The sequence below is a fragment of the Heptranchias perlo genome, chromosome 36 (genome assembly GCF_035084215.1).
Source record: "Heptranchias perlo isolate sHepPer1 chromosome 36, sHepPer1.hap1, whole genome shotgun sequence".
NCBI lineage: Eukaryota > Metazoa > Chordata > Chondrichthyes > Hexanchiformes > Hexanchidae > Heptranchias > Heptranchias perlo.
This window is the reverse complement of record NC_090360.1, coordinates 22,155,331-22,181,458: the sequence shown is the minus strand read 5'-3', so window position 1 is coordinate 22,181,458 and position 26,128 is coordinate 22,155,331. Positions and strand designations below refer to the sequence as shown.

The 26,128-nt window shown below is 46.1% G+C and overlaps 1 protein-coding gene across 3 annotated transcripts in view; it reads left to right on the top strand.

Moving 5' to 3' along the window:
• Positions 1-14,810: 14,810 nt before the first annotated feature.
• pdlim1 (PDZ and LIM domain 1 (elfin)) overlaps positions 14,811-26,128 on the top strand; it is a 93,210-nt gene continuing 81,892 nt past the window's right edge. Inside the window, exon 1 of one of the 3 annotated variants that reach the window (XM_067972722.1) lies at positions 14,811-15,112. In XM_067972722.1, coding sequence (XP_067828823.1) covers positions 15,017-15,112 — 96 coding nt within the window. In that variant the 5' untranslated portion in view covers positions 14,811-15,016. The remainder of the gene's footprint in view (positions 15,113-26,128) is intronic. The other 2 variants (XM_067972724.1, XM_067972723.1) reach the window with 2 other exon arrangements.

The following is a 26,128-nucleotide window of genomic DNA, read 5'->3' as shown; positions in this document are numbered from 1 at the left end:
TGTTGGTAATGATAGAGTGAGGAATATGCCGGGCCATGAGGTTACAGATTGTGCTGGAATACAATTCTGCTGCTGCTGATGGCCCACAGCACCTCATGGATGCCCAATTTTGAGCTGCTAGATCTGTTCTGAATCTATCCCATTTAGCACGGTGGTAGTGCCACACAACACGTTGGATGGTGTCCTCAGTGCGAAGACGGGACTTCATCTCCACGAGGACTGTGCGGTGGTCACTCCTACCAATACTGTCATGGACAGATGCATTTGCGACAGGTAGATTGGTGAGGACGAGGTCAAGTAAGTTTTTCCCTCGTGTTGGTTCGCTCACCACCTGCCGCAGGCCCAGTCTTGCAGCTATGTCCTTCAGGACTCGGCCAGCTCGGTCAGTAGTGGTGCTACCGAGCCACTCTTGGTGATGGACATTGAAGTCCCCCACCCAGAGTACATTTTGTGCCCTTGCTACCCTCAGTGCTTCCTCCAAGTGGTGCTCAACATGGAGGAGGACTGATTCATCAGCTGAGGGAGGACGGTAGGTGGTAATCAGCAGGAGGTTTCCTTGCCCATGTTTGACCTGATGCCATGAGATTTCATGGGGTCCAGAGTGAATGTTGAGGACTCCCAGGGCCACTCCCTCCTGACTGTATATCACTGTACCGCCACCTCTGGTGGGTCTGTCCTGCCGGTGGGACAGGACATACCCAGGGATGGTGATGGAAGAGTCTGGGACGTTGGCTGAAAGATATGATTCTGTAAGTATGGCTATGTCAGGCTGTTGCTTGACTAGTCTGTGGGACAGCTCTCCCAATTTTGGCACAAGTCCCCAGATGTTAGTAAGGAGGACCTTGCAGGGTCGACTGGGCTTGGTGTTTTGCCGTTGTCGTGTCCGGTGCCTAGTGGTCCGATGCCGGGTGGTCCATCCAGTTTAATTCTTATTATGACTTTTCGTAGCGAGATTTTACAACTGAGTGGCTTGCTGGGCCATTTCAGAGGGCAATTAAGAATCAACCACATTGCTGTGGGTCTGGAGTCACATATAGGCCAGACCGGGTAAGGATGGCAGGTTTCCTTCCCTTAAGGACATTAGTGAACCAGATGGGTTTTTACGACAATCCGGCAGTTTCATGGCCATCATCACTGATACTAGTATTTTAATACCAGATTTTTATTTAATTAATTGAATTTAATTAATTAATTGAATTTAAATTCGCCAGCTGCCGTGGCGGGATTTGAACTCATGACTCTGGATTTTAGTCCAGGCCTCTGGATTGCTAGCCCAGTAACATAACCACTATGCCCCCGTACCCGTTATAGCATGCTCAATTGTAGACCTGGTGGCGATGTGGCTGTTGTTATATCGACCCTGTTGCTCGGTGATGGGGTTCCTCAGAGGTGTCATGAGCCACGTGTGCAGGGGGTATCCCTTGTCCCCGAGGAGCCAGCCCTTAAGGGTGTTCGGTGCGTGGAAGAGGGGCGGGATGTTGGATTCCCTCAGAATGAAGGAATCGTGGCAGCTGCCAGGGAATCTGGCGCACACGTGAAGGAATCTCTTGCGGTGGTCACAAACGAGCTGAATGTTGATGGATTGATAGCCCTTCCTGTTGATGAACAGTCCTGGCTCGTGTGGAGGTGCTCGGATTGCTATATGGGTGCAATCAATTGCACCCTGCACCCGTGGGAAGCCAGCCACAGAGTGGAATCCCACTGCCCTCTCTGTCTAGCTGAGGTTGTCCATGGGGAAGTTGACGTAGTGCGAGGCTCTGCGAAACAAGCCGTCGGTGACCTGCCTCATGCACTTCTATGCAGATAACTGAGAGACCCCGGCGATGTCCCTAGTGGCACCCTGGAATGATCCGGAGGTGAAGAAGTTGAGGGCAGTGGTGACTTTGACAGCAACAGGTAATGAGATGCTGCTTGGCCCAGCCGGGAGCAGCTCGGCATGAAGGAGGCTGCAGATGTCTGCGACTACCTGGCGACTGACTCTGAGCCTCCGTATGCACTGCTCCTCAGAGAGGTACAGGGAGTTGAGCCTCGGTCTGTAGACCCTGTGGCGAGGGTAGTGCCTCCTGCGACGTCGCTCTCTCTGTTGTTGCCCTCTGTGCTCTTGTGCAGGTGCCTGTGGTGCAGCACTGTGTTGTGGAGCTCCACGTGGCAGAAGTGCAGGCCGTGCCTGGCGAGGCTGGTGATGTTGCTCATCCTCGGATGTAGTGTTGAATGCAGCCATGGCGCCCCCATCCTGATGGTGTGAGTTTAAGGGGGTCTGAAAAGTTGCTAAATATGTGTGAACAGAAGAACTGTGCGTGAAAAGTAAGAATTTTCTGTGAAAACACAAAGATCTCGCAGCCAAACATTTGTCTGAGAGAACTGAGTGCCCTGCAGCATTAACTCATCTTTTCTCCCCATCTGTCAAACAAGCATTTGAATGTCCAACTGGCTGCCGGCTGAAACACATCTGGTAGAACATGGAGTGTTTCCCACAGCACGGGAAATACTCCATGTTCTACCAGATTTCACTCGAAAATCAAGCCCAATTTCTCTGTAAATGACATCTCTGCTCTAATTATCATCAGTAACAAACTGCAATGTCTCTGAACTTTTGTATAAAGAAGAATTTACTTGAAGAATCGTCTGAATTTATTTTACAAATAGTATTTATTTATTAAGCAAACCCGGATTCTCTGCTCTGTGCTCACATTGAGTGGGGCTCCACATGGGGATTTCAGGGGCTCAGGAAGCACCAATGAAAGGAGGAGATACTGACAGGTTGACTCAAATCAAGGCACAGCAGTTGCTTCAATTTATTTAGGGCCAGAAAATGCTCCTTGTTTGTGTATTTTAAGATGACTCTTTTGCCTTTTAAGAATGTTTTTGGTGTTTTTCCCATTAGGTCCACACACAGAACCAATTCCATTCCACACCTCAGATGAAAGCTGGAATCATAGAATAAGACAGCACAGTTTCCAACTCATTGGCTGACATAGTGGTATCAACAGTCACGTTGTTCAGAGCAGTGCATTCCAGATCATAACAACTCACTGAGTAAAAACATTTCCCCTCATCTCCCTCCTGGCTTTTTTGCCAATTATCTTAAATCTGTGTCCTCTGGTTACCGACCCTCCTGCCAGTGGGAACAGTTTCTCCCCATCTACTCTTATCAAAACCTCTCATAATTTTGAACACCTCTATTAAATCTCCACTTAACCTTCTCTGCTCCAAGGAGAACAACCCCAGCTTCTCCAGTCTCTCCACATAACTGAATTCCCTCATCCCTGGTTCCATTCTAGTAAATCTCCTCTGCACCCTCTCTAAGGTCTTGACATCCTTCCTAAAGTGTGGTGCTCAGAATTGGACACAATACTCCAGCTGGGGTCTAACCAGTGATTTATAAAGGTTTAGCATAACTTCCTTGCTTTTGTATCTGCCTGTGTTTATAAAGCCAAAGATCCCATATGCTTTTTTAACAGCCTTCTCAATTCAGTGTCAACTCAAGGAAACCTTGCCCTGAATTTTGGAGTTTCAAATTCTATTTCCCTTTCTCCTTTAATTTCACTCCCTCTGAGGTATCAGTGTGTTTAACTCCATCCTGATTGTTTCATTAATTTGTGTGTAAAAAGTTAATTTCTCTATGGAGCATGTGTCAGTGCCTTAAATAAAAAGTTTAAATCAGGAGTGATACAGTGTGGAGTATATGTTCTCAATCTCCCGAGCCACATTAACCATTCCATGTGGTCTTGTAGTCAACGTGACTGAGCTTGTCTGAGACCTGTGCTATTGGAGCCTTTTTTTGAGTCTTTGATATGTTGAGCTAATAATACCTGATTTAAAGCCAAAAGTGAAGGTCATGGAAGAGGTGATGTCATGGCCTTTTAGCTGAGCTTAAAAACAAGATAATTGCAATGTGAGGAGAGATGAAGGAGAGAGACGTCTAGAGGGTTGAGCTTAACTGGCTGTAATGTGTATATCTTCTATGACCGTATCTTATGTGATCTCGATGTTGGCCGTGAGTATGTTCGTTCATTTAAACTTTAATGAACCTTCAAGTGTTTGGCTGCGTGTTGAATTCATTCTTGGCGTACATGTGCAGGACTGCAGCCTTTGTCTATAATATTACAAAACTAACATTCCAAACACTCTCTCCCTCGCAACCTCTTCCACCAAGAAGAGTAGCAATGCCATGGGAACGCCATCACCTCCAAGTTCCCCTCCAAGGCACACACGGAAGCAACATGCTAGAGACAGAGCTAAGCGATTCCACAACCAACGGATCAGATCAAAGCTCTGCAGTCTTGCCACATCCAGTCGTGAATGGTGGTGGACAATTAAACAACTAACGGGAGGAGAAGGCTCTGTAAACATCCCCATCCTCAATGATGGCAGAGTCCAGCACGTGAGTGCAAAAGACAAGGCTGAAGCGTTTGCAACCATCTTCAGCCAGAAGTGCCAAGTGGATGATCCATTTAGGCCTCCTCCCGATAACCCTACCATCATAGAAGCCAGTCTTCAGCCAATTCGATTCACTCCACATGATATCAAGAATCAGCTGAGTGCACTGGATACAACAAACGCTATGGGCCTCGAAAACATCCTGGCTGCAGTGTTGAAGACTTGTGTTCCAGAACCAGCTGCGCTTCTAGCCAAACTGTTCCAGTACAGCTACAATACTGGCATCTACACGACAATGAGGAAAATTGCCCAGGTATGTCCTATCAACAAAAAGCAGGACAAATCCAATCCAGCCAATTACCGCCCCATCAGTCTAGTGATGGAAGGTGTCATCGATGGTGCTATCAAGCGAGACCTACTCACCAATAACCTGCTCACCGATGCTCGGTTTGGGTTCCGCCAGGACTACTCGGCTCCAGACCTCATTACAGCCCTGGTCCAAACATGGGCAAAAGAACTGAATTCCGGAGGTGAGGTGAGAGTGACTGCTCTTGACATCAAGGCAGCATTTGACCGAGTGTGGCACCAAGGAACCCTAGTAAAATTGAAGTCGATGGGAATCAGGGGGTAAACTCTCCAGTGGCTGGAGTCGTACCTAGCACAAAGGAAGATGGTAGTGGTTGTTGGAGGCCAATCATCTCAGCCCCAGGACATTGCTGCAGGAGTTCCTCAGGGCAGTGTCCTAGGCCCAACCATCTTCAGCTGCTTCATCAATGACCTTCCCTCCATCATTAGGTCAGAAATGGGGATGTTCGCTGATGATTGCACAGTGTTCAGTTCCATTCGTAACTCCTCAGATAATGAAGCAGTCCGTGCCCACATGCAGCAAGACCTGGATAACATCCAGGCTTGGGCTGATAAGTGGCAAGTAACATTCGTGCCAGACAATGACCATCTCCAACAAGAGAGAATCTAACCACCTCCCCTTGACATTCAACGGCATTACCATCACCGAATCCCCCACCATCAACATCCTGGGGGTCACCATTGACCAGAAACTTCACTGGACCAGCCACATAAATACTGTGGCTACAAGAGCAGAAGTGTGATGGAACACTCTCCACTTGCCTGGATGAGTGCAGCTCCAACAACACTCAAGAAGCTCGACACCATCCAGGACAAAGCAGCCCGCTTGATTGGCACCCCATCCACCACCATAAACATTCACTCCCTTCACCACCGGCGCACCGTGGCTGCAGTGTGTACCATCCACAGGATGCACTGCAGCAACTCACCAAGGCTTCTTCGACAGCACCTCCCAAACCCGCGACCTCGACCACCTAGAAGAACAAGAGCAGCAGGCACATGGGAACAACACTACCTGCACGTTCCCCTCCAAGTCACACACCATCCTGACTTGGAAATATATCGCCGTTCCTTCATCGTCGCTGGGTCAAAATCCTGGAACTCCCTACCTAACAGCACCTTCACCGCATGGACTGCAGCAGTTCAAGAAGGCGGCTCACCACCACCTTCTCGAGGGCAATTAGGTACGGCTAATAAATGCCAGCCTCGCCAGCGATGCCCACATCCCATGAACGAATTAAAAAAAACACCATCCTGACTTGAACATACACCGACCGTCATTCCTTCATCGTCGCTGGGGCAGAATACTGGAATTCCCTACCTAACATTATTTTAGAGGCACCATCACAACATGGACTGCAGCGGTCAAAGAGAAGACCCACCATCACCTTCACAGGGCAACTATGGACGGGCAACAAATGTGGGTCACCCACATCGCAAATTAAAAAACCATTACTCCTTACAAACAGGTGGAGGCGAATAAAAGTACTCAGGATAAAGCCAGAAATGCGACATACAAAAGGTTCCAGTCGCTATATAGGAGAAAACGATGTGGGCATCACTGGCAAGGCCGGCATTTATTGCCCGTACCTAATTGCCCTTGAGAAGATGGTGGTGAGCCGCCTTCTTGAACCGCTGCAGTCCGTGTGGTGACGGTTCTCCCACAGTGCTGTTAGGAAGGGAGTTCCAGGATTTTGACCCAGCGACGATGAAGGAACGACGATGTATTTCCAAGTCGGGGTGGTGTGTGACTTGGAGGGGAACGTGCAGGTGCTGGAAAATTATGTGGATTGGAGAATCGGGTGAGGGAGGCAGTGCTTTAATATTAATGACTAGAAAATCGGGAGGGCCATAAATCAACTCCACACCGGGTTCCATGCTCCAGTCAAGCAAGACTCCACACGGGGAGTGCAGCCTCCGAACATTCCCGCTCCCCATGCTGTTCTGAGTTAGGACTGAATGCTTTAACAATAAGGATTTAGGAGTAAAATTAGAAAATCTTGACAATACTGGCATCACCCACAAGGGTGTAGAATAGTTTGCGCAGTCAGACCTGAACAGGTAGGCCAAGAATCTGCATTAATTGAGTAGAGCTGTCTGCTATCAAATCGGCAGAAACAGCAGTGGCCGGAGAGGGAGATAGCAGATGGAGTAAAAATTAGTTATAGAATCATACAGGCAGCAGGAGGCCATTCAGCCCATCGTGCCCGTGCCACCTCTTTGTAAGAGCCATTAGTCCCACTCCCCTGCTCTTTCCCCATCGGCCTGTATATTTTTCCCCTTCAAGCATTTATCCAATTACCTTTTGAAAGTTACTATTGAATCTGCTTCCACCGCCCTTTCAGGCAGCACATTCCAGATCATAACAACTCGCTGCATAAAATAAAAACATTCTCCTCACCTCCCCACAGGTTCTTTTGCCGATCACCTTAAATCTGTGTCCTCTGGTTAACGACCCTCCTGCCACTGGAAACAGTTTCTCCTTATTTGCTCTATCAAAACTCGTCATAAGTTTGACCAGTAATGATGACGGCATCAATGTAATAACTGCCAAAGGCCGCTGACTGCCAGCACAAGGTAACTGAGTAAAAGGTGAGCTACTCAAGCAGGTCAAAGCAGCTCCAAAGAGAAGTAATTTGATACCCATTGAGGATTTCAAAATTCCACAGGTGTATTGGGCAGCTCATTGATCGGAGCAGGGTTGAAAGTGCAAACAAGTTCAGACAAGTAAGAACTCACTGCTTCTGAACACACGGTAGAAGTTGCAAGGGCAGATTCCATCCACTACCCAAATTTGCAATCAAGTAAAAACTGGGGCTTCACATAATTGAGGGGGCATAACCTTAAAATTAGAGCTAGGCCATTCATGGGTGATGTCAGGAAGCACTTCTTCACACAAAGGGGAGTGGAAATCTGGAACTCTCTCCCCCAAAAAGCTGTTGAGGGTGGGGGTCAATTGAAAATGTCAAAACTGAGGTTGATCGATTTTTGTGAGGCAAGGGTATTAAGGGTTATGGAACCAAGGTGGGTAAATGGAGTTAAGATACAGATCAGCCATATTGAATGGCGGAACAGGCTTGAGGGTCTGAATTTCCCACTCTTGTCCCTATGTTTCTTTGTACACCCTGTGTTGTATGGGGGAGGTGGGGGAGGAACACAGCACTGAATTTTGCAATCTAAGCCCCACCTCCTAATTCGCCCAGGCTCCCAACGCATAGCAAACGTGGTTCAAGAAGTCATGTCTACAAGCTGCCAATCACATAATGGGTGAACCGAGAGCATTTAAAGGGAGGGTGCTCATCCTTAAAAGAGCAGCCACTTTTTAATCTGTGAAAAACTACATTGGAGCTTCAGGATCTTGGTTGGAAGCACCAATGTGGACAAACCTGCCCCATTCACTGACAAAACCCTGGAGGTCCTTCTGCAGCAGTAGAGGGTGACTATTTCTGGGGTAGGGGGATGAATGTCCTGCAAAGCCAGCAATGTAATTTGTGCGGAAGGAGGTGGCAAAGCAGGACAACGCCATCTTTCAGGCCTACTGGAGCTGGCAGCAAGAGTGAAAGAGGTTTGTAGGCACCTGCAGAAGTAGCACTGCCACCAACCCTCCTCCCCAACTCCCAATGCAGGGTACAACTTGGTTTCCCTGTGGCGACTCTCCCTTTGTGCCATATCTATGGAAGAGGAGGAAGAGTCCTGAAGAAAGCAAAGACGAGTGTTTCAGCATCGGAGAAATCTGATGCCAACCTGCCAATATCCACTCCTTCATTTCTTTAGGCCCTGGAGCTCCTACAAGGGTATGAGTGAGGAATAGTTTCTCCAAAGACTTTGATCCACAACCAAAGTCCTGGCTCAGACCTTGGGCCCAAATACAGTGCCTAAACAGCTCTGCCTGCAGCTGTCAAAGTGGCTACCGCTTCCAATTTTTGTTACTCGCTCCTTCCAAGCTGCTGCCGAGAACCTGTGGAACGTCATACAGTCCGTGGCTGCATTTGTTGGGTCACAGGTGCCAACTTCAGGAAAGCTGGGGAATTCATCCATTTCGGAATGACTCCAAGGCAGCAGCATGCAAGGGCCATTCAGTTCGACAAATGTTGCCGGGTTCTGCAAGGTTGGTGGGCGATAGATGGGACCCACGTTGCCTTGCAGGCCCCTACCGTTGACCCCATCAGTTTCCGTAACAGAAAGAGTTACCAATCCTTCAGTGTTCAAATGGTTTGTGACGAGCATTAACAAAATTCTCCACGTGAATGTACGATTTGCTGCGTGTTGTCGTGGTGCTTTGGGTCAAGAGGTAGTCCAGCATGGCAGCTCTTTGCAGGTGTGACACGTAGGGGTCCAGAAGGCTATTCCCTCACTGATGGCTCCACTTAGATTGCAGCTTAATATTGCAACAACGAGGCACATCCAGCTGCCAGTGTTTAATAATGAGAGGACTATTAGGTTACTGAAGGGAAGGTGATAGATCAAGAGGGGCACCGTGGTATGATCCCGAGTGGGTCTCTCATATCATGGTTGCTACACAACTTTGCCATTCAAGAAGGTCTGAAATTGGAAGCCTTGGTGTGAGAAGGCCCAGCTGCCGTGGTGAAGGACCTGGAGGTCAACATTAGGAAAATATGGATTCATGGGAGCCAATAGTTGCCAGATTCTTAGTCACGCATTCTTCAGTGACTAGCAACTCTCCCCTGTCTACACACTCCATCACTCCAAGCATTCATGACTGCTCCATTCCCTTCAAATGAAAACAGCTGTCTTTGGGTCTCAAAAGAAAGAACTTGCATTTATATAGCACCTTTCACAAACTCAGGACGTCCCAAAGTGCTTTACAGCCAACAAAGTACTTTTGAAGTGTAATCACTGTTGTAATGTAGGGAAACGCAGCAGCCAATTTGTGCAAAGCAAGATGCCACAAAGGGCAATAACATAATGACCAGATAATATGTTTTAGGCTATAGTTGACGGATAAATATTGGCCCAGCACACCTGGGAGAACACCCCTGCTCTTCTTCAAAATAGTTCAATGGGATCTTTTACGTCCACCTGAGAGGGCAGACAGGGCCTCGGTTTAACGTCTCATCTGAAAGACGGCACCTCCGACAGTGCAGCACTCCCTCAGTACTGCACTGTCGTGTCAGCCTAGATTTTGTGCTCAAGCACTGGTGTGGGACTTGAACCCACTACCTTCTGACTCAGAGGTGAGAGTCTCTGTAGGGAAGCTAGGACATGCTCCGTTAATGTTCTCAATTAAAGAATGCTTTGCTGGTGTTGCCTTGCATGAAGGCAGCAGACTCCACTGTGATGTTTGCCAGCTGCTGCATGTCCTGGTAGATGGACCTCAGTGCCTGTAACTAGGAGTTCACTGGCTCCCAAAAACAACAACAACTTATCTTCATAGTGCCTTTAAGATAGTAAAACGTCCTAAGGAGCTTCACAGGAGCATAATCAGACAAAAATTTGCACCGAGCCAAAGAAGGAGACATTAGGACAGGTGACCAAAAACTGAATCAAAGTGGTAGGTTTTATGGAGCATCTTAAAGGAGGAGAGAGAGGTAGAGAGATGGAGAGGTTTAGGGAGGGAAGTCCAGAGCTTAGGACCTAGGTGGCTTAAGGCACAGCCGCCAATGGTGGAGCCAAGAAAGTGGAGGATGCAAAAGAGGTCTGAATTGGAGAAATGTAGAGTTCTCGGAGGGTTGTAGGGCTGGAGGAGGTTACAGAGGTAGGGAGGGATGAGGCCACGGAAGGATTTGAAAGCAAAGATGAGGATTTTAAATTTGTGGCATTGCTGGACCCGGAGCCAATGTAGGTCAGTGAGCACAGGGGTGATGAGTGAACGGGACTTAGTGCGAGTTAGGATACGGGCAGCAGAGTTTTGGATGAGTTTAAGTTTTTGGAGGGTGGAAGGCCAACGAGATCTGAGTTCCCTGCCTCTTCAGCCGAGGGCAGCCATCTCCGCACCCTGTGGTTGGGAAAGGCCGAGTCCTCTTCCGCTTCCCATTCCTCCGGCTCTCTCATGCTCCGTAAATCAACCAAGTGCAAAATCCTCATCCCCAGTATCTCACTCCCGCTGGGTGAATGTCCCTGAGCTGGTGAGTGTGAAAGGAAGGCAGAGTGACGCAAGGTGTAAACAGGAGGTGCCGGGGTCAAAGGCTGAGAGGTCCACCTATTCATCATCACCATCAACATCCTCTTCCCCCTCCTCTGGTTCCTTATGCTGTGATTGATCTGCGGACGATGAAAAGAGGTAAAAAATGGGTGAGTACCAGGGAGAGGAACGATAATGAAGGCACATTCTGGAGTTTGTTAGGTTGTGGTCGTACAGATAACCCTCGGAAGAACGGCTAAACCGGGACCATGCTCACTGGGGTAAACCTGAAGTCATTTCAAATTTGACCAAAACAATGGAAATTCAAAATGTAGCTTCCAAAATCAAATCAAGCTTCCGTTCATACAGAAGCTGAAAGATAACTGGTTCCATTAATTTACACCGAATTGAAGTAAGGCTAAAGATTCTGTGGTTGCCCATCTGTTCTACATCTTTTTGAATATGGGCACCCTGTTTCCAATATATTGGCGTCTCTCCAGTGTCCATTGACTCATCTTGAATAAACAGAGTCTTTTTCTCCATACACATACATTTCTTTTGCGAACCTCACTGGGGTAGGGCTTGACTTTGTGCGATGGCGTAAAACGGGTAATAGTGAAACAGCAGCCCGTTTTACATCTCCCGATTGAAGTCAATGGAAATAAAAATGGGGAGAGATGTAAAACGGGGCTGCCGACTGGATTATGTGAACACGTCTCTGGAGTGGAACTTGAACCCGGAGGCGAGAGTGTTACCCAGTGAGCCGAGGCTGATATCTAAACCACACCCTGTGTCAGATTCAATCTCTGAGTTAGTTGATCTCAGCTAGGGTGATGGTAAAGGTGTTACAATCTGTCCTGAGGGCTCCTGAGATAGGGAAATTACCATCCAATAGATTGTGCTGGAACTGCATGAGAATAGATGTTGGGTGCGGACATGACTGAGTTCAGCGGTTATGCTTCCCATGGTGGAATAGCCTGCTAACACATGTAAGTCTATATAGGATGGTGAATGTGTGGAACTGAAAGGCAGTGGAGGCAGATAGTGCTGGCAAATTTAAGAGCAGCTGGTTAGATTTAGAAAGAAGTGATTGATAGGTGTGAGAGCCAGAGTACCATATGGGAATTTTTGATCTTAGCAACTGCAATGTGCTTACACATTCCTGCCTCCCTAATGGCACGATGTTATCTGCAAGAACTGTTCATTCTAATCAGGGTAGATGGACGAACATGTAATGCGTATGACTCACGTGGACTGTGTGGGTTCCTGACAGACAAATCATACTGATAATATTATCCAGAGCAATCCCTGTACGCTTTCATTATTTGATCTCTATTCTTTGGAATTCTTTACGAAATGGAAGTAGTCAGGGCTTCCTGCAGCACTCCACAATTTGCTTTTCAGAGTGACCAGGATTTCTCTCCATCTCCAGCACTTCAATCCTTTCCCGCTGATTGCAGGAATCATGCAGGGGTGTGCACCCGTTAAACCAGCGGTGAGTGACGGGGCTGTTCGATTGTGAACGCCAGTGATTGGTATCGATCAGACGTTTTGGCTGTTCTGCCATTATCTGCACCCTGCATCGGGCTGAATTGAGAGGGGTCTGATCCCAGTAAAACACTTTAACAAGCACGGGGAAAATCATATTTGTTGTTTCTAATAAGATTAAAAACTTAGAAAGTCCTGTGCGGCTTTAAATTGTACAGGAATGCACAGAACTGACAGCAGTGTTGGACGTGCTGTCCTTCAGGTGAGAAGCTAAACTGAGGCCCCGTCTGACTTCTCAGATGGACGTAAAAGATTCCATGATACTATTTCAAAGAGCAGGGGAGTTCTCCCCGGTGTCCTGGCCAATATTTATCCCTCAGCCAACATTACTAAAACAGATTATCTAGTCATTATCACATTGCCGTTTATAGGACCTTGCTGTGCGCAAATTGGCTGCCGCGTTTCCTACATTACAACAGTGACTACACTTCAAAAGTACTTAATTGGCTGTAAAGCGCTTTGGGACGTCCTGAGGTCATGAAAGGCGCCATCTTATATAAACTGAACCATAAACACATGCATCATTTAAGTTTGAATTATTCCTCTCCACAGACTGTAATTTGCAAAGTAAGCTTGGTGCAGGAATCTGATCTGCAGCTGGTTTTCCAAACTGTTTATACTCTGACAAGATTTTCTCACATGGGATTAGATGAATGGTCAACCAAGGCTCCAAGTCGAGCTCAGAACTGAGTGTCCAGTGACACAGCACTGCAATCATCAAAGCTGTTTGGCAACTTCTGTTTATAAAGGTCCTTTGATCTTTCCTGATCTCAGCCAGGTCAGCAGTCGGGAATAGCTTCAGCTATTCTGTACTTGGGAGGGAGAAAAATCGGCCAAGGTTTCTGCTCCTGACTGCTGTCCAGTGACCCCTGCTGGTACGTGGGCATCAGGTGAGGATCGAATGTGATGCACCCCATGGTCAACCATGCCTAGGCTCAGTCATAAAGAATGGCCCACTTGAAATGTGTACCACAAGCCTGGCAAGACCCATGCAACAGTACGTCCCATGTGAGTTAGTGCCTCCAGGGAGAAGGGAAAAATCTGAAAAACAAATAATAGCTAAACTTGACGGAAATGGCATCAAAATGCGTCATTTACAATCCCCCCTCCATAAAATAGCCATGCAATTTCTCAGGAAGATAAACCTTTGTAAAGACATGAGAACGCGACAGTATCTTGTAAGAAAAATCGGGGGAAGTTCATGGGACAGAGATAAACCCAGAGTTAATGTCCCTACATTTCCTCGCAAGCATTTCAGTCCGAAGTACAGAGACAGCCCAGTCAAGGGGGCAGCGATGTAGTCCACAGTTCACCTCCGGACTCCCCAAAGCCTTTCCACCATCTACAACGCACAAGTCAGAGTGTGATGGAATACTCTCCACTTGCCTGGATGAGTGCAGCTCCAACAACACTCAAGAAGCTCGACACCATCCAGGACAAAGCAGCCCGCTTGATTGGCACCCCATCCACCACCCTAAACATTCACTCCCTTCACCACTGGCGCACAGTGACTGCAGTGTGTACCATCCACAGGATGCACTGCAGCAACTCACCAAGGCTTCTTTGACAGCACCTCCCAAACTCGCGACCTCTACCACCTAGAAGGACAAGAGCAGCAGGCACATGGGAACAACACCACCTGCACATTCCCCTCCAAGTCACACACCATCCTGACTTGGAAATATATCGCCGTTCCTTCATCGTCGCTGGGTCAAAATCCTGGAACTCCCTTCCTAACAGCACTGTGGGAGAACCGTCACCACACGGACTGCAGCGGTTCAAGAAGGCGGCTCACCACCACCTTCTCAAGGGCAATTCGGGATGGGCAATAAATGCCGGCCTCGCCAGCGATGCCCACATCCCGTGAACGAATAAAAAAAACATTAATGGAAAGAAAATGCTTGGATGGCCTGTTGGCATCAGCACTTGAGAAAAGCAAATGGAAAATAAAATATATATTATAAAAATGACATGAGCAGCACATAGTGGGTAGAGAGCATTGAATTCCGCCATGGTTGATAACAAGGAATGTGGGATAATCTGCAAACATACAGGGCGAGAGCTGGGAATGTTGCCAGTGTGTTTTGTAACGGACCAGTTTCCTCAGAAACAGAGTACAAAGTTTAGATGCGAGTTTAAAACAATTATATATGCAGAAGAGGGGAAACACGTAAGATCCCGGTTTGCTGTTTACACAGTGGTTTTTTAAAACATCTTTGCAGCATTGCTGTCGTTATCAGCCCTGGAAAATCAGTAAACATTCAATGCAAATGTTCAGAGCTGGGGTGAGTTGGGGGCAGAGAGAGAGAGAGAGCCCGTGTTCTCTCTGTGGCTTTAGAGCAGAATGGGAAACTTTATAAAAATATATATCTAAGTAAAGTGGTGGGGGTATAGATTGAGAGGGGAGGCGGACCCGGTGGACAAGCACCATACAAGGCAACAGGGCGAGGGACTGGGTGACGTGCATTGGACACACAATAAAACACACACACAAACCTCGGAAATGATTCCACTCGTTCAAAGTTTAACCAAAATCCTCAGAGGGAGCAGCTAGGCGGCGGCTGTGCTCCCGGACCAAGCAGTGCCCGCAGCTCCTCAATCCCACACCCCAGAGCCCCGGCTCCCATTCCCCTCCTTAAAATGTCCCAGTTTCGGATCAATCTGCTTGGCCCGGCGCCCTGGGGCTTTAGGCTGGTCGGAGGGAAGGATTTTGAGCAGCCGCTGACCATCTCCAGGGTAAGGAACGGATTGCTCGTTTTGTTTTTGAATTCTTGTTAATTTCAGAAACCGACACGGGTTCCCCACTTCCACCAGAAACTAACACACCCGGGAGTGGTGGGTGTGTGTGTGTGAGAGAGAGAGAGGGGGGCTCTGCTGCCGCTCCCTGGGGCTAATTCTTTCCCCCGGCACATTCCAGATGGGAAGGCTTGAAACTTTCTAAACTAAGATCAAACAAGGGAGGCCCTTTACATTAAAGTTTATTGTACACTTGGCCTGGGTCGGTGAGATGAGATTACAGGTTGGGTGTGACTGGTGGGACACACAGGTGATATTCTGGGTCAGTGACTACAGAATGTATCTCTGTCTCATCCCACCAAGGTGTGGGGGGATTCCAGAATTTGGAATTGTGGGGGGGGCATTAGCCCATTCCAAAAACCAGTTGGATGGTGAGGTGCACAAAGCAGAGGTAGACTGGAGATTTTTATTCATTCTGGGGAGGTGGGCTTTGTTGGCTGGGCTGGCATTTCCTGTCTATCTCTAGTTGCCCTTTGAGAGGCTGGTGTGGTGAGCCGCTGCAGTCTGTGTGGTGAAGGTGCTCCCACAGTGCTGTTAGGTAGGGAGTTCCAGGATTCTGACCCAGCGACAATAAGGGATAATTTACAGAGTAAGAACATTACCTGGGGGTGGGGAGTGTTGAACAGAGCACTGCACCTCAATTGTTATGATGTGGAGATGCCGGTGATGGACTGGGGTTGACAATTGTAAACAATTTTACAACACCAAGTTATAGTCCAGCAATTTTATTTTAAATTCACAAGCTTTCGGAGACTTCCTCCTTCACATTTACCTGAGGAAGGAGGAAGTCTCCGAAAGCTTGTGAATTTAAAATAAAATTGCTGGACTATAACTTGGTGTTGTAAAATTGTCCTCAATTGTTAATCAGTTTTGATGTACTGTGGATTTTTTTCCCCCAAAACTGTTGAAATTTAAAGTAAAGCTGAACACCACTGGTATTTAATGACTCAGGACTGCCAGGGTTATGGATCCTGTGATATGTTGTATGAGTTTATTCTTACAGATTATAGGGTAACTATAAAAGTTTATTTCTGCCAGTAAAATAAAAGTCCCTGAGTGACTTTGGGAGGTTTACATGTAATTTAACAGTGAACAGCGTGGTTGCTGGCAATAATCTGACTGGGTTACACTTGAGGACAATCTCCTGGAAGGCTGAGGAAGTGTGTTGAAGGGAACACCAGCATATGTGGGCAAACAGACTGAGCTCCCCTGCTGCTGATCTCCACCACGAGGGAAGGCACTGAGTAAGATGCCAGATGCTTCCCAACAAAGGGAGGAAGGAAAATCAAAGGACGAGTCATCCTTGATGTGCTGGCAGGTGGTTAGCTCACGGCAATGGCTGAGGCCTGGGGAGAGCTAGCTTGCTTACCTATCCCTGACCACAGGTGGTGTCCGATGTACAAAGACTAAGGGAAAATTCACAGATTTGTACTGAGAAAAGCAGATCCTGTGAAATCCAGAGCTCTTAGAAAGAAAGAACTTGCATTTATATAGTGCCTTTCATGACCTCAGGAAATCCCAAAACGCTTTACAGCCAATGAAGTATTTTTGAAATGTTGTCACTGTTGTAATGTAGGAAACGCAAAAGCCAATTTGTGCACAGCAAGATCCCACAAACATCAATGTGATAATGACCAGACAATCTGTTTTTTAGTGATGTTGGTTGAGGGATAAATATTGGCCAGGACAACGGAGAACTCCCCTGCTCTTCGAAATAATGCCGAGAGGTGGATGTAAAAGATCTGTTAACGTCTCATCTGAAAGACGGCACCTCGGACAGTGCAGCAATCCCTCAGTACTGCACTGGGAGTGTCAGCCTTGATTTTTGTGCTCAAGTCTCTGGAGTGGGACTTAAACCCAGGACGTTCTGACTCAGAGGCAAGAATGTTACCACTGAGCCAGAGTTAGGTAGGCGGTTTATATATTTGGGACAAAATTTGCTTTTTGGAGAGTGTGACCTGGAATGATACAAACCTGATGTTTGAAATGGCTGCCTGGCTCCATGCTTCAGCCCTAGCACTGTGATTGTAGTTGAGTAGTGTCATTGGAAAAGTAGAGACCAAAAACCAGGTTCAGAAGAAGTGCATGGGAGGAATGATTGAGATGGAGGACAGTTGTGCAATCGTACAAGATGTACGAGCCTAAGGTGACCTAGAACATGATGCTGCTGCTTCTGTAACAATGGCTTATCTTGAGCCATGCATTTGTGGTTATGATGGTGAATTATCCAGCAATATGCTTCATATTTGTAAACAGCATGTTCTCAGACCCGGTGAGGATTTGTGTTGTGAAGCTGCAAGGGTTCGGGGTATTGGGTGGTGTGGTGTTAGTGTGCTTTCCTTTCCACTCTGGGACCTGGATTTGTATCCAGCCAGTCTGGTGGAATGGGAACTCTTCTGTGCTATGACGGCCCTTCGTGAAATAAGATTGAGCAACGTGACCCCAGTTCCTACCGGATTTGAACCCACTGATCGTAAGCTGGCCACAAGGGTGCTGGCGTCAACAAGGAAGATGTCACACCGGTGTTCTCATGGGCTTGCACAGTGAAAGCAGCTTTCATCTCCATCTAAATATGCTGTACCTTATTTGAGAGTGCTTGATACTCTGACACTCAGTGCCTGAAATGATGAGCACAGGTTCAAACTGCTGATGGATAACTGATCTCCCAGGTTCTAGTCCAGAATGGAGGATCACCTAGTTTAACTATATGTCTATTTCCTACACTACCTGTAATAAAATAACATTCTCTGTAAACATGCCTGCTAAACCTTCATCATATACAATATAAACTGCCAACTTAAGTTTTTTCCAACACTGATTTACATCTGTTCAGCTGCATCTTTCATACTGAAGGGCCCCTCTCTTTGTAACTATATCCCAACGTGAACCTTTAGGATAGGATGGGAGAGGTGATTAGATCCCAATATCCTCTTCATCACCAAGACCTCCTCCTTCCACCTCCGTAACATCGCCTGCCTCAGCCCATCAGTCGCTGAAACCCTCCTCCAGGCTCGACTATTCCAATGCTCTCTTAGTCGGCCTTCCATCTTCCACTCTCTGTAAACTTGAAGGGGTAGATGCTGAGAGGATGTTTCCCCTTGTGGGAGAGACTAGAATTAGGGGACACAGTTTAAAAATAAGGGGTCTCCCATTTAAGATGGAGAGGAAGAGAAATTTCTTCTGAGGGTCGTGCTTCTGTGGAACTCCCTTCCCCAGAGAGCGGTGGAGGCAGGGTCATTGGATATTTTTAAGCCTGAAATTTGATAGATTCTTGATTAACAAGGGGTTCAAAGGTTATAGTAGGTAGACGGGAAAGTAGGGTTGAGGTCACCATCAGATCAGCCATCAAATGGCAGAGCTGGTTCGAGGGGCCGAATGGCCTACTCCTGCTCTTAATTCATATGTTCGTAGGTAACTTCAGCTCATCCAAAACTCTGCTGTCCATATCCTAACTCGCACCCATCACCCGTGTGCTCACTGACCTATGTTGGCTCCTGGTCTGGTAATGCCTTGAATTAAAAATAATCTGCTTTAGTTTTAGCACTGTCCCACGAGAAGGTATTGGTGTAATGGGATTTTTGTGTCCTTTGTGTTAAGTTCTTACGCCAGACTTAGGGGACAAATCTGTCATTTCTGAAACGAGTAAGAAAATCTTCATTAATAGCTGAATATTATAAAAATAATTCAATACTTTTTAAATTAGTTAAAGGCAGTTCCAGGTACAGTAGCATAGTCGTTATGTTACTGGACGAGTAATCCAGAGAATGTGCCTTCAAATCCCACCATGGTAGTTTGAGAATTTGAAATAAGTTTTTAAAAAAAATCTTGAAATAAAACAAAAAGCTGGTCTCCAGTAAAAGTGACCATGAAGCTATCGGATTGTCATAAAAACCCAATTGGTTCATCAATGTCCTTTGGGAAAGGAAACCTGCTGTTCTTACCCGGTCTGACCTACTATGTAGCTCCAGTCCCTCACCAACGTGGCTGACTCTTAACTGTCCACTGAAATGACCTTGCCAGTCATTCAGTTACATCAAAACTGGCCCACCCCCAATCTTCTCAGGGAAACTAGAGATGGACAATAAATACTGGTCTTGCCAGCGATGCCCACACCCCAAAAATGAACTTTAAAAAAAAAGGACAGAGGGTGCGGCTTGTTATTTGGCTGTGAGTTGTGCGTGACCCTGCCCTCACCTTAGTACGCATTAATTGGCACAAAATTGGTTTTGGCACACAGAGAGGCCATAAGATAGCTCGTGTTGGAAATGGAAAAGAAAGAAGGAACTTGCATTTATATAGCACCTTTCACAACCTCAGGACATCCCAAAGTGCTTTACAGCCAATGAAGTACTTTTGAAGTATAGTCACTGTTTTAATGTAGGAAACACAGCAGCCAATTTGTGCGCAGCAAGATCCCGCAAACCGCAATGAGATAAATGACCAGATAATCTGTGTCAGTGATGTTGGTTCGAAAGAAAAATATTGGCCAGGGCACCGGGGAGAACTCTCCTGCTCTTCTTCAAAATTGGTTTAACGTCTCATCTGAAAGACGGCACCTCCGACAGTGCAGCACTCCCACAGTACTGCACTGGAGTGTCAGCCTGGATTATGTGCTTCAGTCTCTGGAGTGAGCTTGACGCCAAACTAACTGACTCGGAGCTACCACTGAGTCACTGCTGACAAAACAAAGATCACACAGCAGAATGGGGCACTGAATTAAAGTTAAGACGGCGAGGGAAGGGGCAGGAGAGTTTGGGTCTGTGCTGCTGGCTGTGAGCCTTGTACCCTGGCAGCACAAATTTGAAATATATGTACATACCGTCAAAGTTGTCCAACCATTACACCAAGTAAATCACAGGCAGCATTTGCCTAAGTTTCAAGTGCATTCACCCAGTGGGTGTGACTCCCTGAAGGAAACACAAGTCTTAGAAAATCAGCTCTGTAAGGCAGAATAGGCTTTACCTTGCAACGAAACGCACAATACCCAACCTGGGGTGCTTGGTGACTGGAATTAAAAGTGTATTCAGTAGCACTAAATTCCATGCCTTTGTTACCTCTAGACTCGACTATTTCAATGCTCTCCTGGCTGGCCTTGATTGAGGTGTACAAAATTCTGAGGGGCCCAGATAGAGTAGATGGGAAGTACCTGTTTCCCCTAGCGGAGAGTTCAAGAACTGGAGGACATAGATTTAAGCTGATTGACGGAAGGATTAGAGGGGACATGAGGAAAAACTTTTTTACCCAGAGGGTGGTGGGTGTATGGAATTCGCTGCCCGAATTGGTGGTAGAGGCAGGGACCCTCAACTCTTTTAAAAAGTACCTGGACCTGCACCTAAAGTGCTGTAAGCTGCAGGGCTACGGACCGTCTGCTGGAAGGTGGGATTAGAATGGGCACCTGGTTGTTCTTCGAGCTGGCGCAGACACGATGGGCCGAATGGCCCCTTTCTGTGCTGTATCTTTTCTATGGTTCTATGGCCTCCCATCTTCTACCCTCATCCAAAACTCTGCTGCCTGTCTCCTAACTTGTACCAACTCCCGTTCTCCCATCACCCCCTGTGCTCACTGACCTACATTGGCTTCCGGTCCGGGAACGCCTCGATTTTAAAATTCTCATCCTTGTATTCAAAACCCTCCATGGCCTCGCCTCTCCCTACCTCTGTAACCTCCTCCAGCCCTACAACCCTTCGCGATCTCTGCGCTCCTCCAATTCTTGCCTCTTGCGCATCGTGATTTTCATCACTCCACCATTGGAGGCCGTGCCTTAAGCTCCCTGGGCCCTAAGCTCTGGAATTCCCTCCCTAAACCTCTCCGCCTCTCTCTCCTCCTTTTAAAATGCTCCTTAAAATCTACCTCTTTGACCAAGCTTTTGGTCACCTGTCCTAATATCATCTTATGTGGCTCAGTGTCAAATTTTGTTTGATAATCATTCCTGTGCAGTGCCTTGGGCCGTTTTACTATGTTAAAGGCGCTATATAAATGCAAGTAGTTGTTGTTGTAAATTCAGAAAAAGTGTGAACAAATCTCCACATTGTACAATGATCATTTTAAAAATAATTAACTAACATGGAATCCACACCACAGAAACCATTCAGCCCATCTGGTCTATGAAGGTGTTTATACCCCACACGAGCTTCCTCTCACTCTAATTACCTCTTCCCCACCCAGCCCCCATATCCCTCTATTCCCTTCTCCCTCATGTATGCATTAAGCCTCTCTACATTCTCACTGCTCTGATTAAAGAAATTCCTCCTAAATTCTTTATTTGATCTGTTAATGGCTATTTTATATTTATGCCCCCTTGTCCTGGACCCAGGCACAAATTGAAACAGTTTCTCCATGTCCACCCTTTTGTAATATTAAAGACCTCAATCAGGTCTCCTTTTAATCTTCTCTTTTCCAGAGAATACAGCCCCCGCCTGTTTAATCTTTGCCGATAGTTGCACCCTCTGAATTTTGGTAATATTCTTGTAGATCTTTTCTGTGCTTTCTCCAGTGCTTCAGTATCCTTTTTATAGTATGGAGACCACGGGGGGTAATTTTAACCCCCAAGGACAGGTGGGTTGGGGGCGAGTGGGAAGGTTTAAAAATTGTAAAAACGTAAAACCCCCAACCTGCCCACTTCCGGATTTAACGGAGACTCTCAGAAGGTGGGTCGGTCAGTAAAGTCTTTTAAGGAGGCTGTGGGCCTCCGTTTTAACAGCATTTTTATTTTTTTACTCCTGGGGGCCGGGATTCCCAGGCCTTCTGCTTCACGCCACGTAAGAAAAGGCCCAGCTCAGCAGGTAAGTGCCTTTATTGCACTGCTTGTGGGCCAGGAGGAGCAGGAGCCTTTCCTCCAGGCCCAACGAGCTTATCTGCTGCGATCTGACATGTGCTATTGGCTGAACCCCTCCCCCCTCCCCCCCCCCCCCCCACCCCCGATGTGTCTGAGCGTGCCCCCCCCCTTTCTATGTAAATTTAACATTACCTTCCTGCTTTTGTGTTCTATTCCTCTAGAAATGAAACTTGATACTTTGTTTTCACTCTTTATGACCTTATCAACTTGTGTTGCTTTTTTTTAGTGATTTATGTATCTGTATTTCCAGATCTATTTGCTCCTCTATCCCATTTTAGTTTCTTACTTTCCAAGGAATAAGTGGCCTCCTTATTCCTCCCAGCAAAATGAACCACCTCACACCACATTAATTGAATTTTATTTGTCATTCATCCACCTGTTTACATCGTCTTGTATTTTGGTGCAGTTATTAGCTGTTTGCCCAAATTGGTATCATCTGCAAATTTTGACACCGTACCACCATTTCCTGAGTCCAAATCATTTATGTAAATAGTGAACAATAGTGGTCCTAGCACAGATCCCTGCAGGACAACACTTCCCACTTTCTGCCAGTCTGATAAACTTCTCAACCTGTATCGTCTGTTCTGTTTTGTGGCCATCTTTCAACCCCTCCTGCTACCTGACCCCTGACCCCTAACTCCACACACCCTGAACTTTGTCATGAGTCTCTTGTGTGGCACCTTATCTAAGGTCATATATCCCACATCCATTGCAGTGCCCTTGTCTACTCTTCCTGTTACTTCTTCAAAGAATTCAGTCAGTTTGGTTAAATGATCTTTTTAGAAATCCATGCTGACTAGTTATTATCGCCTCTGTCTCTCGTTTTGTTACTTCCTTTTTGAGTAAAGATACTAGAATCTTTCCTCCCACTGGCATTAAGCTAACTGGTCTATAGTTCCCTGGATCAGTTCTGTCTGTCTTTTTGAAGATGGGAATTATGTTTGTTGTTCGCTAATCCTCTGGCACTATTCCTTTTATTACTGAATTTTTATATATGGATACTCTGCTATCTCCTCCCTTCTAGGGAATATCTGCAGGTGCAATCATCTGGGCCTAGAGTTCAGTCCTCCTTAAGTTTGTTTAGTATCTCCTTTCTTTCTATCTTAACTGTTGTAATATCCCTCTTGAATTCGTCTACTGTTGCCATTTCTTCTTGGTTAGGCTCTTCAATGAAAATTGAGCCAAAGTATCTGTTCAGTATCCCTGCCATTTCAGTCTCATCTGTGAGTTTATTTTGCTCGTCCCTTAGTGGTCCTATCTCTAACTTAATTCTTCTGTTATTTATATGCCTATAAAAGACTTTACTATTTATTTTTATATTCTTTGATATTTCCATTACACATTTCCTCTTTGCCTTCCTAATTGTCTTTTTAGCCCTTTCCTAAACTCATCATATTCCCTTTTTACATCCTCTCCTTTATAGTTTATGTACTTTGCATACACCTTCGATGCAACTTAATCCTCTCTTTATTTATCCATGGCATCCCATACTTTGCTAGTTTGTTCTTATTTTTAGTGGATTATATTTCTCGATCTCTGCTTTAAACATTGCCCACTGTTGTTCTACCTCTGTCAATATTTTTCTCCAGTTTATCTTCCTTTGCTCCATCCTTATTCCCTCATAGTTGATTTTTCCCCCCCAATCTATTACTATGGTCTTTATAAAGAAAGAAACAACTTGCATTTATATAGTGCACTTCACGACCTCAGGATGTCCCAAAGTGCTTTACGACCAATGAAGTACTTTTGAAATGTAGTCGCTGTTGTAATATAGTAAATGCGGCAGACAATTTGCGCACAGCAAGATCCCGCAAGTATGATAATGACCAGATAATCTGTTTTCGGGGTGTTGATTGAGGGATAAATATTGACCAGGACACCAGGGAGAACTCCCCTGCTCTTCTTCGAAATAGTGCTATGGGATCTTTTACGTCCACCTGAGAGGGCAGACGGGGCCTTTGTTTAATGTCTCGCCTGCAAGCCGGCACCTCCGACAATGCAGCACTCAATCAGTGCTGCGCTGGAGTGTCGGCCTGGATTTTGTGCTCAAGTCTTTATCTCTCAATCATTCTCTTAAACCTAATTATATTGTGATCACTACTCCCTATATGTTCTCCCGTTACTAGGTCTAGCTTCTTGCATGTTAGATCAGAAAGGAGTCATGTACTCTGTGCTGGGTATTTTGGAGTAAGTCTGAATTTACTGCTTTCATCTAATTGTTCCTACTTGTGGAGCTTCATTAGGGTTTTATAATGGCATCCAGCAAGAGACATACTTATGACAAATGTATTACAGGATGTGGTTTAGGGCTGGAATGTCGAGCTTTTGCAACATTCATTTTGTTTGCCGTGTGTCCTGAAAGCACTGATTGATGTAAAGGTGCAGTTCCATGGATGTAGTCAGCCCTCCAATACCTCACCCGAGTGGCTGCTCTTCACGTGACCCCGATTGTTGGCACGTTTTCTCATTGCGGCAGCTCAGCTGAGTCCAAACCTGTCTGACTTCCACGCATGGCACTTTTCAAAGGGTTGGGAAAGCAGATACCCTAGGTGTCCGATTTCATGGAATTTTGGAATGTTCCATCATCGAACCGGGCCATTCGGCCCACTGAGTCTATGCCGATATTTTTCCCCATGCAAATAGCCTGGTTTAATTCCCCTCCTGCTCATTGCCTAGATTCCTCTGCAACTATCCAATTCCCTACTGGAAGAATTTGCGGATTCTGCTTCAACAACAGTTTGTGGCACAAGAATTCCACATTCTAACCCCACTCTGTAGTGAAGTAACTTCTTCAAATCTCCCGTTTAATTATTTTTGTGATTTCATTTGTAGTCATCTCACTGACCAGTGAAAACAAAATCTTGTTATTTGCCCTCTCAATACCCTTTATAATCTTGAAGACCTCTATCAGGTCACTCTTTAACCTTCTTGGCTTTTGTGAAAGAGCCCTAACTTCTTAACTCTCTCTCTTCATAATTGTAACCTCTCATCCCTGGTAACATCCCAGTAAATCTACACGGCACCTTCTCCATTTCTTTTATCTCTTTCCTATGATGGAATACAATGTACACAATACTCCAACTGCAGTCTAAGATCTTGGTTTAAGTATTTTCTCTCTTTAGTGTACAAAACCAAGGAATCTGTTTGCTTTTTATGGCTTCTTTAATGCACTTTAATGACCTGTGTATCTTGTACACCATGGGGATTGTCAAACACACTCATTTTATTTTTGCTTTATGTTTTAATCAGTTACTTTACCATTGTCCCACTGAAACAATATTTTCCTGTTGAAATTTCTTGTTCATTCTCTGTCCCATCGGTTCAATGTCTAAAAGACCTGGATAATATGTGATTTGAGACTGCATGTTTTTCATTGATACACCAAGTTATAGGCACAGGATACCACCAAAAGTGAAAGGAGCATGAGGGAAGATGAGGTAAATCAGGGAGTAGAGATTAATTGACACCAAGCTTGAGTTGAAAAGTCTGAGAGAAGGAAAGACTTGCATTTATTTAGCACCTTTCATGATCTCAGGACAAAGTGCTTAAAACAATGAGGTGCTTTTGAAATGTAGTCACTGTTATAATGTAGGAAATGTGGCAGCCAATTTACTCACAGCAAGCTCCCACAAACAGCAATGAAATAAATAACCAGATCATCTGTTTTAGATGTTGGTTGAGGGATAAATATTGGTCAGGACATGAAGGAGAACTCCCCTTTTCTTCGAATAGTGCCATGGGATCTTTTGCATCCACCTGAGTTTAACGGCACCTCCGACAATGCAGCACTCCTTCAGTACTGCACTGGAGGGTCAGCCTAGATTATGTGCTCAAGTCTCTGGAGTGGGACTTGAATTCAGAACCTTCTGACTGAGGTGAGAGTGCTATCCACTGAGCCAAGGCTGTAGAAAGAAGGAACAACTGATTTGAGGTCTCACTGGAGGAGGGGTGGGGGAAGATGAGTTATAATTATTCACTTCTGGTCAGAAGGTAGGAGTTTTAAAGTCTGCGATGATGCAACGAAGCTTCAAGTGCTGACAGATTGTGGTCAAACCCAGCCATGTTCGAACAGTTGAACGTTGCCCAGCCCTATTGTGGCTACAGTAAATTATCTTTGAGTA